The following is a 16094-nucleotide window of genomic DNA, read 5'->3' on the forward strand; positions in this document are numbered from 1 at the left end:
AATCCTATGCTCCTAATGGGGCAAAATAGCAAGGTAAATGTCAGACAATTAAACGGGATCTGCTCTTTGGAGTGTATTAAACACATGGACAGTAAGACTAAGCATGTAGATAGGATTTGTTGAACAATATGCACTTCGTTTAGTTCAACCTTGGACCACATTTTGTAAAACCACGCACTTTCTTGTGCTTTTAGTACTTTTTAAATTATTACAGCACAGCTAACACTGATCCATTTAAAATGAAAGAAAAGATACTCCTCAGCAAGATCGTCCTGTGTAAATCAATCAGTAAGTCTTTTTAATTTTTTTAAAGAGTCCTGCGCTTACCACATGGACACATCCAAATTGCTCGTATGATAAAAATACCAATGCTTTGTCTGCAGAAAGAGACTGTTGAATAGCAGGATTTTTTTCAGTAAATGCACTTAGTGTCTCCTTAGAGCTGTAGTAAGATAAAGCTGCAGTTCAGATTAGGAGATAATGCCTGATCCACTTTTTGCAATGAAATGCACAAAAAACTCTAAGAAGGTCAGGAACGTGGTGACTTAAAAACACACAACACTTTCACAGAAACTACAAAGAAAAATGATGGCAGTGATAAGCATTACCAGAATCTTTACTATACGATGTATGTTTTAACGTTTGTTTCATCACAGAGGAGATCCTGGTAGAACTAATACAACGTTGGTGCGTGACAGAAACGGCAGTGTGTTAAAGGCATGACATCACGACTGAACTGGAGAAGATATTTCAGGCACTTCCTTCCTAACATCTCTAAGAAATATTTCTAACAAGCTTCAGCATGTGCAACAGTTTATTGCCCCTCTGAGACCTCCCTCGGCTTTTTTCCACTGGACACGCGTTTAGAATTTATCTTTCACATCTGTGCTAGGCTTGGTCATCCCAACCACATCCTAGCAAATTCGGGCTTCGCAAAGGTCTGTCACATGTTAGAAGTTAGTCACCCTTGATGCTCCAGGGAGCAGCGGCAGAGATACCTTCTTTCATACTCTCTCTTGCCACAGGATAACATTTTCTATTCTCTTGTACATACCATAGACAGTCTTGTGTTGTAGCGATACTACAGATGTATGTTTGAGCTGTTGGAATGAAAACTGTACAGGATCTCTTAGTAGAACATGGGGGTATCACCTAACGCACTTAGAAAAGAGCCAAGGCCAATTTTTTTTCTGCCCTGCATTCCACGCACTAACTTTAATTGACTTGCAGTGAACTTACAGGTGCTTCTGGCAACTAAAAATCAATCCTAAATAGTCTGGTTTAACTCAAAGATTCATCTCTTCTCCTATATACCATTGTGGCACCATCTGAATGGGACAGACTTGTGCTGGCAGTCAGCCTCAGAAGCCTGCAGGAGTAAACCGAAGGGCAGTCCTGTATCTGTGTAACTCTCCCTCACCCAAAAACTATCAGAGCTGGAGCCTGGCGCCTACAGAATGCGATATAAAACACACTTCTTTGTTCAGGCTTTTTTACTAACCATAAGTGTCGGAATCCCCTTGGCAATTAATTTCCTGGCTGGTAATCCCTTGGCTCTGATCCACACAGAGAAAGTGGCTGCACTGGAGGGAGGTGTGCAAGGCACATGCTCCGGCTTTGTGAAATGAAGTAGTCTCTTGATTTAAATGACAGTGGCCAAGCCTGAAAACTTCATATTTGCCCTGCATAATGAAGCTAAGGTCACTGTTAAACACTCTTTAAGCTGAGCGTAATGTGGCAAACGGTCAAATACTGCAGGTAGGGTTTTCTTGATTATCTGCGATAATATTGGAAATGGTTTAGGCACAACAAAGATATGTAAAAACTACCCCAACGGTAGCGAGAAATAGAAATATACATCATATGATAATTAGCACCAATAACAGTTTAAAGGATAAAGCCTTAATTTTACTAACTTTAAGAAGAATTACACTAACAAAAAAAATCACATACCCACAGGGTATGAAACTTCTATATTCTCAGCTCTCGCATAGAGGTACAAACTCTTTTAGTAATCCTGCCTAGTGCTGGAAACTGGCAAACAATCTACAATGCACACTCCAGAGCTACAGGAATGCCTCTCCCTAGCAGCCAGGCCAGGTGGGCTTGATCAGTTTTGACATATAAGTTGTTTAAGTCTTCTGAGACAAAGGGACAGAGAAGCTGTGTGGGCATAATTCCAGTAAGTGGCCAAATGCCGGAAAACATTTTGACTAAGTTTCCTTTAGTTTTAGACAAAGGCTCTCACAGGAGAGAGAAAGTTGGTACCGTGCTCACATGTGCTGTGAAGAGAACAGTGAGATACTATCTTTTTAATTAACTCGGCCTAAAGTGATGCAGTCTTAACTGAAGCGCTCCAATCCTGGATTCCTAAATTAGGAAGCGTCACAGCTAAATAAATACAGGAAACCCACTTGTCCTTTGCACCTGAGAATGCTAAAAATACCCCACAAAAACATATTTGATCTCCTTGGATGCATCCCCTTTCAACATCGTCGTGACATGGAGAGCCTAAACATGGGTGTACCTTAAGCAACGATCATAAATAAAACCAGTGCCAAGGGAATAACAGAAGGGAAAAAGGACAGTAGTCATTTTAGGTATGAATACTTGTGGAGCAAGCTCTTGCCCTTACTGAAAACACTCTGAAAAAGGTCCCTGAATTCAAGGGGTGTTGCTGTCATCTGGCAGAAATCACTGCTGGGGTAAGGTGCTAACTAGAAGCAAAGCTATGTTGTGCTTCTCTCTGAAAATTTAGTGAGTTCCTACCTGCCGCTGTGCTGCTGCTGTTCTTTCTTTTAGTGCTTTCTTGACACATGTAGGAGAGGATAAAAGCCTAATGGGTGCGAGTGTCAGCACAATATAAATTACTGCAAGGAAAAACTTGATGCATGGCTTGGGATCTGAAAGAGGAATGTCCACCATTGTTTGTGATTATGGATCACATCACAATCTAATAGCAATTTTTATTTAATCAATAATTTCCATGCTGAACAGACAGCCCTGTTACAGAGAATCGACAAGCAGGTACTGATAGCGACAAGGCTTGTTATTAATCTTTACCCTGCCAAGATATCAACCAAACTACTGTAAAAAAGCACCACCAAGATGGATTTAGAAGTAGGCCTTTCTTTTTCCTTTTATTTCTTTTCTGTCTCTCTTTCTTTCTTTTTCTTTCTCTTTTTCTTTTTGTCTCTTTCTTTCTCCCTTTCTTCCTTTGCCTTTCTTTTCTTTTTTACTACATAGCCCCGTTACCCTTTTCCCTTTCCAGGTATGTAATGTTTCATACACTTTATATTGTAAGTTTATTTGAAAAACCTGGGGCTTGAATTACACAAAAAGGCAATTCATACTAAGCAATTTCACAAATCAGTGGGACCGAGCCCAGTGCTCAGTGTTAGCCATTATAGGCTAATAAATCATACTTTCTCTTTGAGATGTCAATCGCCAAAGTGCTTTGTAAAATTTTTGGCATCTGTAATTCAGCGAAGCCTTTTCATCTTGAAATAAGATGCTCCAGACTGATAACAAGAATAATCCTCTCTTGATCAAAAAAAAAATCTGCATTTTACCAATTAAAGCTGCTGCCAGAAGCCAAACGGAGCAGCACTGAGACTCCACTGTAGTTTATCTCTGCTAAACACAAGGAGGGATACAGTTAGAGCTTTGTTTCATTTTCAGCTTGACTACTTTATCTCACGGAGAACTGCAGCATCTCAGCCCCGCAATACACGTAAGAATGGTATATGCAGACCTCATACCTAACAGTGCAAGCCACCAGAGGACCCACTCCTGACAAAACCACCACCCATTCATTTTATAGATTAGGCACACGACACCTTCAAGAAAAGTCATGCTCACATAAAAGTTTAAGCACTGGAAAACACTAAATTTGCTTCACCACGATAAAAGGCTCATCTGCCTTTTTTTTTTCTTTCTATTAAGAGGTTACACAAACAAAAGAGACTGCAAAAATGACTCCATGCAGCCCAGCCCTCTCAAAACCAAATGCAGAACCTAAACTCATGCCTGCATTTAGCTTGCCTGTCCCTTCCTCTGTTCGTGCATGCTGATCTGCCACTTCTGTCTGAGAAAAAGCACTTCCACATGCAATAGCTGGGCCAGCACTCACGGATTTCTGTTCTTCCAGGCATCAGGTTTCTATGGACAAACCTTTTGCGCAGAATATGGGCAGCTAAGAGGGAGAACATGGCACTTGTGACAAAGATACGAAGATGGGCTGCACTTTGGATAAAATCCTATTCATCGGGAGGCGAGAAAAGCAGCGCAGAGACACACCACACCGAACAGGGGACTCCAGAAGGTTCAAGGCAGATCTTCCAGTGGTTCACCGTAATAACACAGGCTACATAACAGCAAATCACTTAGTGAGTGGTAGCAAGGCAGGAAAAAGCTGCACATAAAACCTCAGCTCTGTCCAGGCGAATCCACTTTGTCCTGGCCCATTCATCAGGACTGAAATGTACCTGGAGTCAATGCATAAGCCCAACCTTCCCTGCAGCTTGGAGGCAACAAAAAAAGCAGGCAGGGACTTCCCTTTTCTCTCTTCTCCATGATATGCCTACAAGAGGCAGGAGCCAAACAGCCAACTCACTCTGCAGCTTTACTCTGCCTATGCATTTGTCACTCAGTCAGCATGGGCTCCCCTGGGACTTGGCTGGCAGCTTCTTATCCTACACTTCTCCCCAAAATTGGAAGTCACCTATGAAACATCCCTAACGTGGAAGGGTTCACTAGCTGAACTCTCAGGCAAAATAAACACTTCAAATAAGTATGCATATCCACAAACCACCTAAATAGGGCTTTGTGATTAGAAGCACGGACAGAGGCCAAACCCTGCTCCCTGCCACGCACAGCCCTTTCCACTCAAGTGCCCACTTGTTACCATTTCAATCTAAATGGGTAGAGTAACTTCTTGGGGCACAAGAGGAGCACTGTTCATCCCTACCCACAACAGTGAAAAAGAAGTGCTATTTAAATGACATGTCATGTCATAGTTTTGCAATCTCTTTCAGGGACACCAATTCAAAGACAATGACTTTGGCAACTCATATGAACAGTAGCTGTAGCAGCAGCAGACTAACAACAAGTTTTCCTAATGCTGTGAAAGAAATGCTAATTACAGAGGAATTAAAATAAAAAAATGATTACATTTCTCTCTCTAAATCCCCTCTTAATACTTCACAGATTAGGGTGGATTTATTTTTTTGTAAACCTTTCTCTATCAAAAAAAGAAATCCCCACTTTATTTTTTTTCCCTTCTCCTCTGTGATTCATCAAAAGCCAGACTCTAGGTAGGGGAACTGCCGATGTGCTTGTGTAGTGGAGTACTTAAGAGGACCAGAGCCAAAGCACAGCTGGCCTTTGGGTCAAGCCCAGAGTGAATAAGATCTCTTCACAAGGCAGCAGTGCTGACTTTTAACACTGCTGTAAGGCAGAGGGCATCACGGTGGCTGGCGCGGAGCAAGGATGTGCTGGGAAGGCAAACAGGGGCTGTGCCAGACCCCGAGGGCTACTGAGGCTACAGAATAGCAGTGAGGTCCATCTGTGGTTACTTAACCTGAAAACCTGGCAGCACTTCCACGGTTACCTTTGATGGGGGGTTAAACACATGCCTCATTTAAACAAGTCTGTGTTAGGTACGCGTATGGAAACAAAGAGAAAACGAACACGCACTTAGGGGCACAGATCTGCTTACTAGCTTTCCTATGCCATGTAATGAATTGCTGGCCTATAAACGATATTACCATTCTGGCACAGTTTAAAACTATGGGCTCAGCAGCCTATAATCCAGCACAATAAGGTGGTGCTGTAATTATAACTCAGCCTTAAACAGACAGTGAGGAGGAGATTTCAAAATCTAAAAACTTCTGGACAGATGTTTCTCACGATTATTTGCTATAATCTCTCCTCCCTCTCTCTCCTCCCCCTTGTTCTGTCACAGCTACAACGATCAAACACACTGAGGGGATACACAAACTGGGAAAAAACCTTTCCACGGCACTTGCTTGCCTCTAAAACAACTCCCTGCCTTCTCCATGTTGTCCCAAGCCCTGGGCTTGTCTCACTTGAAGAATGATTTCTTTTGTCCACAGCGTTGCTTCTCCAAATATGGATTAGGGTCCAGACACCATCGAATAAAAAATAAAATAAGATGAAATAGAATAAAACCACCAACAAAACCCCCTTTGCTGTTGTACGTAAAACATTCTCCTTTTGTCAGGAAAAAAATGATTACTATAATGGATTTCATGTTCTTATCTATTCCTTACTCTTTTCAATTTAAAGGAAACATTTCTGAACCTTTCAGGGCACTGGCTGTCACTACCACGCACAATAAGCCTGTGAACAGGCTGAAGCTTCTCTGTGTTACTGCACTAGAGCCAAATAAAACCATAATGAAAATGCACTGAAAACTGCCTCTGCAAAGAAGAATTAAAAATTAAATAAATCCCTGCACGTATTTGGAGATGCATGCAAACTGGGACGTGTAATTACACCCCCTTGGGATTGTGAAGGGACTTGCTTCATGTAGCTGGGACTTCACCTGCATCACAACCAGTTGCAAGAACACCTCCAGTGCCCAGAGAAAAGAAATCGCTAATGCACCGTGGATAATCTGCCTTTTGGGGCAGCTGTGTGTAATTGCCTCCTTTCAGGCATAGATGCCTACCCACACAGCTGGGAGTAGCACCCTGTTGGCTTTGGCAGCTCGGGGCTGTCTGCTCATGGGGCAGGTTTCTCCTCCTGCACACGGTGGGCAATGCGCGACTTGCATGGTCATTTACAGCTCTACCACTGCACCTATTACTCAGGGGAATTGCTCTAATCTGGTTTATTATCCTATTGCAGTTGGATCTTTTTTTAGATAAGAGTGGTGAAGCTCTCTCCGGTCCTTACCTACCACTCTCCTATGGGAGAGGAGCTGAGGAAGAAGCCACAGGCCAAGGGCAGCAAGGTAGCAGAGGGAATGAGACTTTCAAAAGTCTATTGACTTTGAGTATCCTTATTTCTGGGCATCCAAAATGACCCACTCCAAAGAGGTCTAGTCCTTCAGAGAGTGGTGTGCTCCTCACCTCCCAATCAGACACGTTCTTAAGTGTTTTGAGGTGCACAGTATTGATTAAGGCACCCCATATCACTATAGATGCTGCAAAACCTGAGCCAAGGCAGGCTGTAGACCCAGCCCAGGTTTTATGTAGGTCTCCATGGATCACTGGACAACTTCTGTCAGTCAGGGCTGAATCCACCCTTTTCTGCAGGAGCAAAGGGCAAAAACCTTAAGAAACTCAACTCAGGGAACTTCATGTAATGGTTCTTCTGGGTACCCTCAGTGCATCGCGATTACCTTGGGAACACGTGGGTACCGGAGAAACACAAGAAACTTTCCTCTGGTGCAAAAGGGAGCCTGGTGAGGCATTACAGCAGCTGCCCTGGGGACTGCCGGGGAGTGCTCCAGTCACTGGGCTTTGCAAATAGGCAGGAAGACCTCAGCAAATGAGATCCTGAATGTAAGCCATTGCTGTCCGTTTAGGGCTTTTTGATCTCATCTAATCAAATGTAACAACAATGAGAGAATTTTATTGCTGTACAATTAAGGAGAAAACACTAACAAAAAATAGCTCTACAGTTCTTCAAGCATGTTTTTGAATGAAAAATAATTATCATCAAGCTACACAGCAAGGGGGATGAGAAATAGGCAGCACTGCGTTTTTCTGATTGCCATTGTATTAATATTTAACAATAACTTCAGTCATTTCCTTGAAGGATAATTTTCTTAAACAAACTTTTATCTTTAGTGTCTAACCCTTTTGCAATATTTTATTCTTAAACTGATTTCTGGGGGAAAAAAAAGACAAACTGCAACAAAAAGCAGATTTATAAAAATATACAGTATCTTAGTAGCTTCTGGGCGCTCAAGTGCATTTATCACATATTTAAAACAAACTTCAGCTCAGCTAAGCCCAATTATAATATCTCGCTGGGCAGAGAAATTAATTAAACAGCTGAATGATAAAGACCCCAGCAGCAAACTGAGGCTTTAAAATAAATAAGATCCTTTTTTTTTATTTTTTAAGAAAAAGAAAGGAAAGAAAGAAACCTACAATACACATGTTCAAACAGTAATGTAAGCAATCTTTTCAGGAGTGCAATGCACTGTAAATAAGACTACCTGGCAGGCGAACGCAGTGGTGGCTCTAACGCAGCTCTCCAACTTTGCAATTTGCTAATGTGCAACACATGCACCCCTTTTGCACCAACTTCAAATAACCCTGGGATCCCAGCAGTGCAGCTCAGCGACTGAACCAGAACAAGGGCAGAACTTGTCAGGATTTAAGAGCTTTCAGCAAAACCCTTCAATTGCAGCCGGTACCCTATTCCATAGAAGGATATCAATTATAGATAGTGACTTGCTTTAGCAAGGCAGTCGGTACTGTCAGACACTAGATAGACAACCATGAAGAATCATGAATCTTTCTATTAACTATAAGAGTGGGGGGGGGGAAGGATGGATAGGTGCTATAAATAAGGCAGAGCGTCTGAATGGTTTAACACCTTGCCTTTTGGTGTATGTATCATGAAAATTTAACCACACTGAATTCTAAGTGGCACACATCGCTCGAAAATAAGAGCTCCCGCACCAAAATCATTGCAGTGTCAAACCCTTCTGGGTGGGTCAATAACAATTCTTTTACGTAGCTTTTCAGTTATTTATTCATAGCAGCCCAGGTTCTGTTCATAAATTCAGTCAGAAAACATTGTCTCTTGGGGCCTAAGCACACTTTCACTAGCGCCCACATTTTACACTAATAACAGCAGGACTTTGCTACAGAAAGTAATGCAGACAAATGCCATCAAATGCTGACTATTGTGCCCAAGATTGCAATTTCTGCTCTAAAACTATACCACATATTCAGACACAGATTATGTTTGTATTTACCATTTCATACATGCTATACCACACATCACATTGTAATGCAGATATTGCTAGAATCTGATGCACCTATAATTGATTTCAAAGTAAATCGGGTCCCATCATTCCCAAAAAGATAATAAAGCTATCCTCGTGTGACAGAAAGACCAGAATAGACACAAATTCATATTTACCTCTTTCAAAACACATGCATACGTGCTTGTGTATACACCCTATACATGATGGGAGTAATGACATCTGTCATGTGAACTGTGTGCATTGTGTATTGTGGAAAAGCTCTCCTGAGCTCTGCTCAACCTGGCGCGACTAGAATTCACGCTGAGGTACCTAACCTTTTAGGAAACAAAACAAGCAGCTAGAAACATACTTCCATTTTTTCCGTAAACACTGCAGTTCCTCTAAAATTCTAGTGCTTTGGGATGCAAGGCTTGGATAACAGTCTGTTCTGTGCCATCGGATGTTTTGGGTCTGATATCTTACTATTATGTATGGCTACAAACAGTAGCTTTATTCCCCTGAAAAATCCCCCACATTCATTAAAAGACTTACTGCTAGCCTACGTAGATCCTGAAAATTTAGCCTAATTATGATATACAAGAATGCTTTTTAGGTCTTTTTTTCTGAAACTCTGCATTTTACAAATTTCCCCTTCCGATCTGAACTTCCAAAGGCCAGGGAACTGGTTTAGAGAGTTGTACAGGTGAAAGAATACTCTAAATACTTCCAAGTCAAATATACAAATGCATTTTCCTTTCTACTGAATATATGCTACATACCACATACTCAATGAAGTGGGTGACAGGGAAGGGGTTTCTTGCAATCCTTTGTTAAGGTCTGCACAGCTCACTCTTAGTTTCACTATACAGTTCACTTGACTACCTATAGTATGGGTAAGTAGGTGTGTGTACACAATATGATGTAGTATCACATGTGCACTGCAGTATCACACCCACCCAATTTCTGAACATGTGACTGTAGTTCTCTGCTGATGCTAATCATCCTTTCTGAGTGTCAGGGAATAGAGGGAAGCTGGCAGATGTTATCCGGACAAGTCTTGCTAGGGCAATTTAAGCCTTTATTGCCTTTGTCTATGCCAGTTGCCCTTGCCTTGATGATTACTACCTCACAAGAGAGTCAACAAAACAAGATGGTTATCTATATTTTTGATGTCCCAGATTGCAGTCCAGCATCTGACTTCAGACCCCCCTTCAAACATGGCTGGAGCGACTGAGGCTCTGCTGAGCCGGCCGGCGGGTTGGGAATCACCCACAGAGCAGCAGCACATGCAGCCAGGGGAGGCAACATGTCACAGCTCTGCTGCAAGATTTGAAGGTTAATATCTATCATCCTGCAAAACCCTGACCTTGCTGGGAAGCACAGCGTGATCCTAGCTACACACCTACCCATATACGAGCTAGCTCAGGTACCTCCACACAGCACCAAACAGCCTGATCTACATGGCTCCGGAGGCGTGGGGTGAAGACCTCATGCCTATATCAGGGCCGTTCCTTCTCTTGGGTGTGAGCAGCATCTAGCACCACGGGACTCTGGGCTTGACGAGGCCTCCAGCTGCTACTGCAGTGTAAACATTACTGACTAGAGGATGTACTCACGCCACTGAGACACATACTCTCTCTCTGCCTAGTTCAGGTGCACACTTGCACATGCCAATTCAGGAACTCATCCAGTGCAGACACTGAGGTAAGTGCAAATTACAGCAATTTGTATCCACTTGGATTTAACCACGAGTATTTGGGTAGGAGGCATACATGAGCCACATCAGTGGGGAGATTTTCAAGGGCTGGACTGCTATTCAGGCACTTAACGCTTTCTGCCGGGGTCACACACCTAAGCAAAACCGAACTGCACTCCCATAAAGCCCTACCCAGACCTGGACTTCATTTCCCTAGTTGCTGCAGGTGTACATCAGAGGGCTGCGGCAATCAAGGGCAGACAAAATGTGGGAGAGACAGACTGGGGTGAAGGGCCAGACTTGCAAACAGAGTTAGATGTCTAAAGCCCTTTGCAATTCTGGACAGAAATAACTTGCTCAAGTCCCCACAGCAGGGCTCTGTCGGAGCAGCAAAAGAAATCACAAACCAGGGCTCCATCACTGAGTTATGCTGACTCTTACAGCGTGATTTGCACTACTTGAATGTGATGGCTGTGATGATGATGATGATTTCATTGTCTTTGGGATATCAAGTCAGGACTTGCACCTCATAACCTTAAATGCCATCATAACATATCTGAATCCTGACCCCTGCCAAAAAGAACTCCTTGTATCATAGAAACATTTTTTATCTGCCTTCTTTATGCCTAGAAAAACCTATTTCAGATGTTGCCATCGTGCAGGAACATAAGAAATACACTTTTATCAGAGGAGTCTTGGTATTGACCCTTATAGTACAGTCAGATTCGCTACCAGAAACAAAAAATGCATTTAAAAAAAAAAAAAAACACCAACCAAACTATCACACTGTCAATTTCATTCACCTGAAACTACAAAATATTAGCTATTAGCTAACAGGCACAGTGGAATTCAATTAAATTTTATGTCTGAAACTTCAAAAAACCTCTTCCCTTTTTTCATTACCAAGGGCACCTTTATTCTGAATTTCTCTTTTATTTCATATATTTTGGTGTAAATTATTTATCATCATCACTGGGATCATTTCTGAATATTGAGAAATGTTTGCCAGGCATCATAAAGCTTCAGCCTTACAATTATTAGCAGATATAAAGAATGTGCCTGTGCAGAGCCCCAGATGATGTCAATTGGTCTGTTTGCATGGAATCAATTGCAAGACCGACACTTGATCTTTTAAATGTGTCCAACCCTTTGCAGCAGCCGTTCATACGGCATTTCTTCCCAAAAAGACATTATGACACTGCAAGAGTCTCTCCTCACATTTCATCTTGGCGTATTAAAATGTTAGGGTATTTTTTGTGCAAAATGTGTCCAAAAGATTCTTAAAAAATGTCACATTTTTGCCATTATTTTAGTTTGTGACAGTCTTTCATTTATTATTATTGTTACTGTTACTACTACTACCTAATAATAACAAGAAGCCGAAAACACATCTTGATGAATAACTGCAACACCAAGTCTCACACTCCAGGAAGGAAAAGCTGGCATTGCTTTACTAAAGTCAGCTTTGCAGCATCAGTTTACCATTTTGCATAGTGTTTGGAAATATATGGTGGGGTTTTTTTATTTATTTTGGGTGGAAAAGTACATTTTTCAACAAGCTATTTCAGTAATATTGGCCACATTATGCAACAGATTTTGCATGATCTCCAGGAAAGTATTAAACAGTTTTCTACAATAAATAGGATTCTGACACACTGATCATTTGCTGAAGATGTTCCTCTCTAATCTGTCCTAGGAATTCCTTTTTTTTTCAGAGTATTTAGATATGTTCCATGACGCTGGTAATTAAGAGAGGTGCTGCTAGCTAAGGATGTTGGAAATGGGGGGGGATTGTACTTGCCAGGTTATATGCCAGATTTTGTTCATTCATTTTCTAGTTTACAATACTAAAAATCAGTAAAAATCGTTTATTTTGGAGAAGTGGTAGAGAGGAAGAAAAAACAAGGCAGATACGACTAACATTCGGTGTAGCATAAATAAGACCATACAGTTCGCTTTCACTAAAAAGACTGGAATAACTCAGTCTCCATGTATTTAGCCAAATAATCCACTTCAGTTTACACACAAGAGTAAATTGATACCAAAAACCCCCTTAGGGAAGGGGAAGAATTCCCCTGGCCCATTTCTCCTGTTACAGTCCCTTTTGGGAGAAAAAAATCAAACTTGGGTAAAGGTTAATAATAATTCATGTCCAGCTTACTATTACTCAATAACTATCAAAGTCTCTAACTCAAAATAGCGTTTGCTAGCTTACAGGATCAGAGCCATTACAATCTCTATTGAAGACTTTATTGAATTTTACACTAAGCTTTAGCTGACTGAACAGGTCAAGCACTGTGGCTCCGAGTTTTCTTTATTCTCAGAAACTCATAAACCCCTCTCCAGTTTGCAGCGCTGTTAGCTAAGAAACTTGACTCAGCACAGGGTCAGAGAACCCGACCCCCATGAAAAAGGTCACGTAGTTTTAAAACCCAGTTCCTGAATACCATTAACTTACATGCACTAGCTGTTCCTGCGTGTCAAACTCCCGGGAACAGCCTTCCCAGTGGCAGTTTGTCTCGTAGACCACTTCAGGCTCCTGTTTGCTTTCATCTTTGTCCCCTTCCTCTTTTACCAGGGTCATTCCTTCTGGCTGTTCCTGGAGAGAGGAAAAAAACAAGGGTGAGGAGAGGAAAGGGAAAATTCTGAAACTGAGGAGGAAGAAAAGTGAATTATTTCAGCATTAAAAGAAAGATGGAGGTGGGGGTGTAGATTATTTTACTCTCAGTTCACTCTGTTACTCAGTTCTACAAAATACAGAAGCCCAAAACAGGCCTGGTAAGCCGGCAGCCGTTTGCAGACTATACGTGTAAAATAGATTTTTCCTGCCCAGAAGTACTGCAGAGAATTTCTAAAAAAAAAAATCCCTTTACATTTCAATTCAAGCAAATCGTAAAGGCTTGGCTTCCCTCTCCCCATATTTAAGCAGCTCTTTATTTGCACACTTACCCCTTATTATGCAGTGACACCCCTAGTGAAAAAGGCACTATTCAATATTGTTGAATTAAGTGGACTTTGACTTTAGTACTATGGTTAGACACAAAATGGATCACCAGTAATCCAAAGTGTGTTTTCATTGTTAATCCAGCGACAATTTGGCACACAAAAACCTTTCCAAAAGCAATTTTGGTAATTTGGTAATTTTCAGGCTACTTGTTAGCCTGTTCTTGCCTAAATGTGTGCATGAAAGGGGTGAGCGGGAGAAGAGAGTATTTAGTTTTGGGTTTTGACTTTCCACCTTCAGTTCCTCAAGGTGCCTCATTCTCCCCAGCTTGCTATGTGCTCAGGGTAAGGGTCAGATGTTAGCATAAACATTTGGTTCAGATTATGCACTCCCGCTCTTTCCATTTCAAACCTGCTGAAGGATTTAGACGGACCTCTGCTTTGTTTTCATGGATTCACTCACAAGATTGAGGCTCTGATTCTCATCTCCCCCGAGTCACTGTAAACCAGGAGCCGCTCTACTAAAACCAGTGGTATTAACTGGTATAGCAAACGAGACTGGAGCCTGACACTGAGGCCTCAATGCAGTACAGTGCTAAGACCTGGTAAAAGTCAACGTGGCGTAAATATTCTTGCTGAACTGAAAACATGTCCTCAATGAAGACCTGAATGTCTCCAGTTCACTTTTCCATGGCAAACAGAGGGTTGAGCACTCTCTAACTGATCAGAGGCGCCTCTCCATCAGCCTCCTTCCTCTCTGCTCTCATTCTGCAACACAGCCCCGTAACCCAGCAGCCCCTCGCTGCCCGTGTTTAACGCTTGCTACTGTGAGCTGAGGCCGCCCATGTGTGAACTAGATGAAGGGCTGCACGAGGGCAGAAAGCCTGAAAACACGTGCTACAGGCGAGGTCCATTTTCCCTCTGGCAGTGAGATGAAAGGCTTATTTCTGTAACCTGACCGCCATACCTGCACGCTTCCTGCTCCCGGGCTGGGGAGGTCCTCATCGGGCTTTATCTTGGAGCGCTTGTTGTGCATGGGATCTCCAGTGCTGCTCACTGCAGATTCGCTTGTGGGTTTATTCTGCTGCAAGCAGGTTTTTTTTTCCCCCAAAAAAGACAAAATTAGACTGTGATAAATATGTAGCTCCAAACAGAAATATGCAGCATCTGCTCAGCAACTTTATTTGGAGAAGCTACACTGTTAATTATATTGGATATGCAATTACATTGTGCTTCAATTACATAGCATTAACTTGTGGAAGAGCTGCATCACTCAACCTTGTAATGGAGCAGGGAGGGAACAGGAAGGAGGGCATTCGATGTAATTCCTTGCTACAAACCAATGCTGGTTTTGTCAGGCCAGGGAGGGGTCGGAAGAACTCAATTTTCCACATAATGATGACTTCAGAAAGGCAATTTTGAAAAACGAAATCACTGTGCACTGATTCGAATCAACACGAGAAAAAGATGTATTTTTTCACACTTGGAGGAAAGGTTTTGCACTTAACATCTGCACACAAGACCTCAGCTCTTTTATTGCGTTTCCCATTATAATGGTGGATAGGAAGAAAAACTGAACACTAGTGTGAAACCCTCAGCCAAAAAATCCTAGATGAAGTCCTGGATTCCCCCATCAATAGCAAAACTACTGCTGACATAAACAGGCCAGAATCTTGTTTTTCTCTTGCTGTGCTAGACTGAACACCATTATCTACACCTGCAAATGGATCTTGTAGGAATCCAGAGATCTTTTAGAGATATCTGAACTTGCATGGACCCCACAAAAAATCAATATGCTTCCTACAGCAGTATGTTCTGCTTCTACATTTGTAAAAGCTAGCCAGGAGATAAACAGCTCCCAGACTGATAAATAACCTATCCCAGGTCATCTGGAAACAAACAGCACTAGTTAATAGCAGGCAAACCACGAACGGTGATAAACTCCACATTATGGGCCTGATTCACTGCTGCACATCTCCAGCTTTTGAGAATACAACTTGGTTTTTCGAAATGATTAATTCAAACTCACTAAGTCCAATTTTGCACAAATCCAAGAAAAAAATCTTCAAAACTCTGCACTATCTTTGAGTTCCTCTGTTGCTCACAGATTGAGTTACTCACTTTGAGTTACTCACACCTGTGTCAGGAGAGCAGAATCCAACCCAGGTATATTATAGTCAGTCTGATTTGGAGGTGAAGCTGCTAATCTTTAAAATGTTAGTGTTTTGATGTGGTTTTCCCCCTTTTTCTTGCTCCCCATCTGTATTATGTTCCTGTATAAGACCCAGGAGAGACAGTTTGGAATGAGAAGCTGCTGCAGCACACTGAAATATTTATGGGGACTAAAAAGCACGCTACCAATCAGGAACCGCGCATACACTCCTGTGATTTATAATAAAGGGACTGCAAATGCTATAGCTGCAAGAAAACTGTTATCGAAGGGTCTCGGTGACAGTGATGATTAATTGCCATAAAGACAATGTCATTTGTTTCATTTTTTCA

The 16094-nt window shown here is 41.9% G+C and overlaps 1 protein-coding gene across 8 annotated transcripts in view; it reads right to left on the reverse strand.

Moving 5' to 3' along the window:
* GLI3 (GLI family zinc finger 3) overlaps window positions 1-16094 on the reverse strand; it is a 215829-nt gene that overhangs the window by 28841 nt on the left and 170894 nt on the right. For 6 of the 8 annotated variants that reach the window (XM_075493579.1, XM_075493580.1, XM_075493583.1 and 3 more), the window contains 2 exons: window positions 14560-14676; window positions 13108-13248 (listed from right to left, as the gene is read on the reverse strand). In XM_075493579.1, the coding sequence (XP_075349694.1) occupies window positions 13108-13248; window positions 14560-14676 (258 nt within the window). The remainder of the gene's footprint in view (window positions 1-13107; window positions 13249-14559; window positions 14677-16094) is intronic. The other 2 variants (XM_075493585.1, XM_075493586.1) reach the window with 2 other exon arrangements.

The sequence above is a fragment of the Mycteria americana genome, chromosome 2 (genome assembly GCF_035582795.1).
Source record: "Mycteria americana isolate JAX WOST 10 ecotype Jacksonville Zoo and Gardens chromosome 2, USCA_MyAme_1.0, whole genome shotgun sequence".
NCBI classification, from domain to species: Eukaryota; Metazoa; Chordata; class Aves; order Ciconiiformes; family Ciconiidae; genus Mycteria; species Mycteria americana.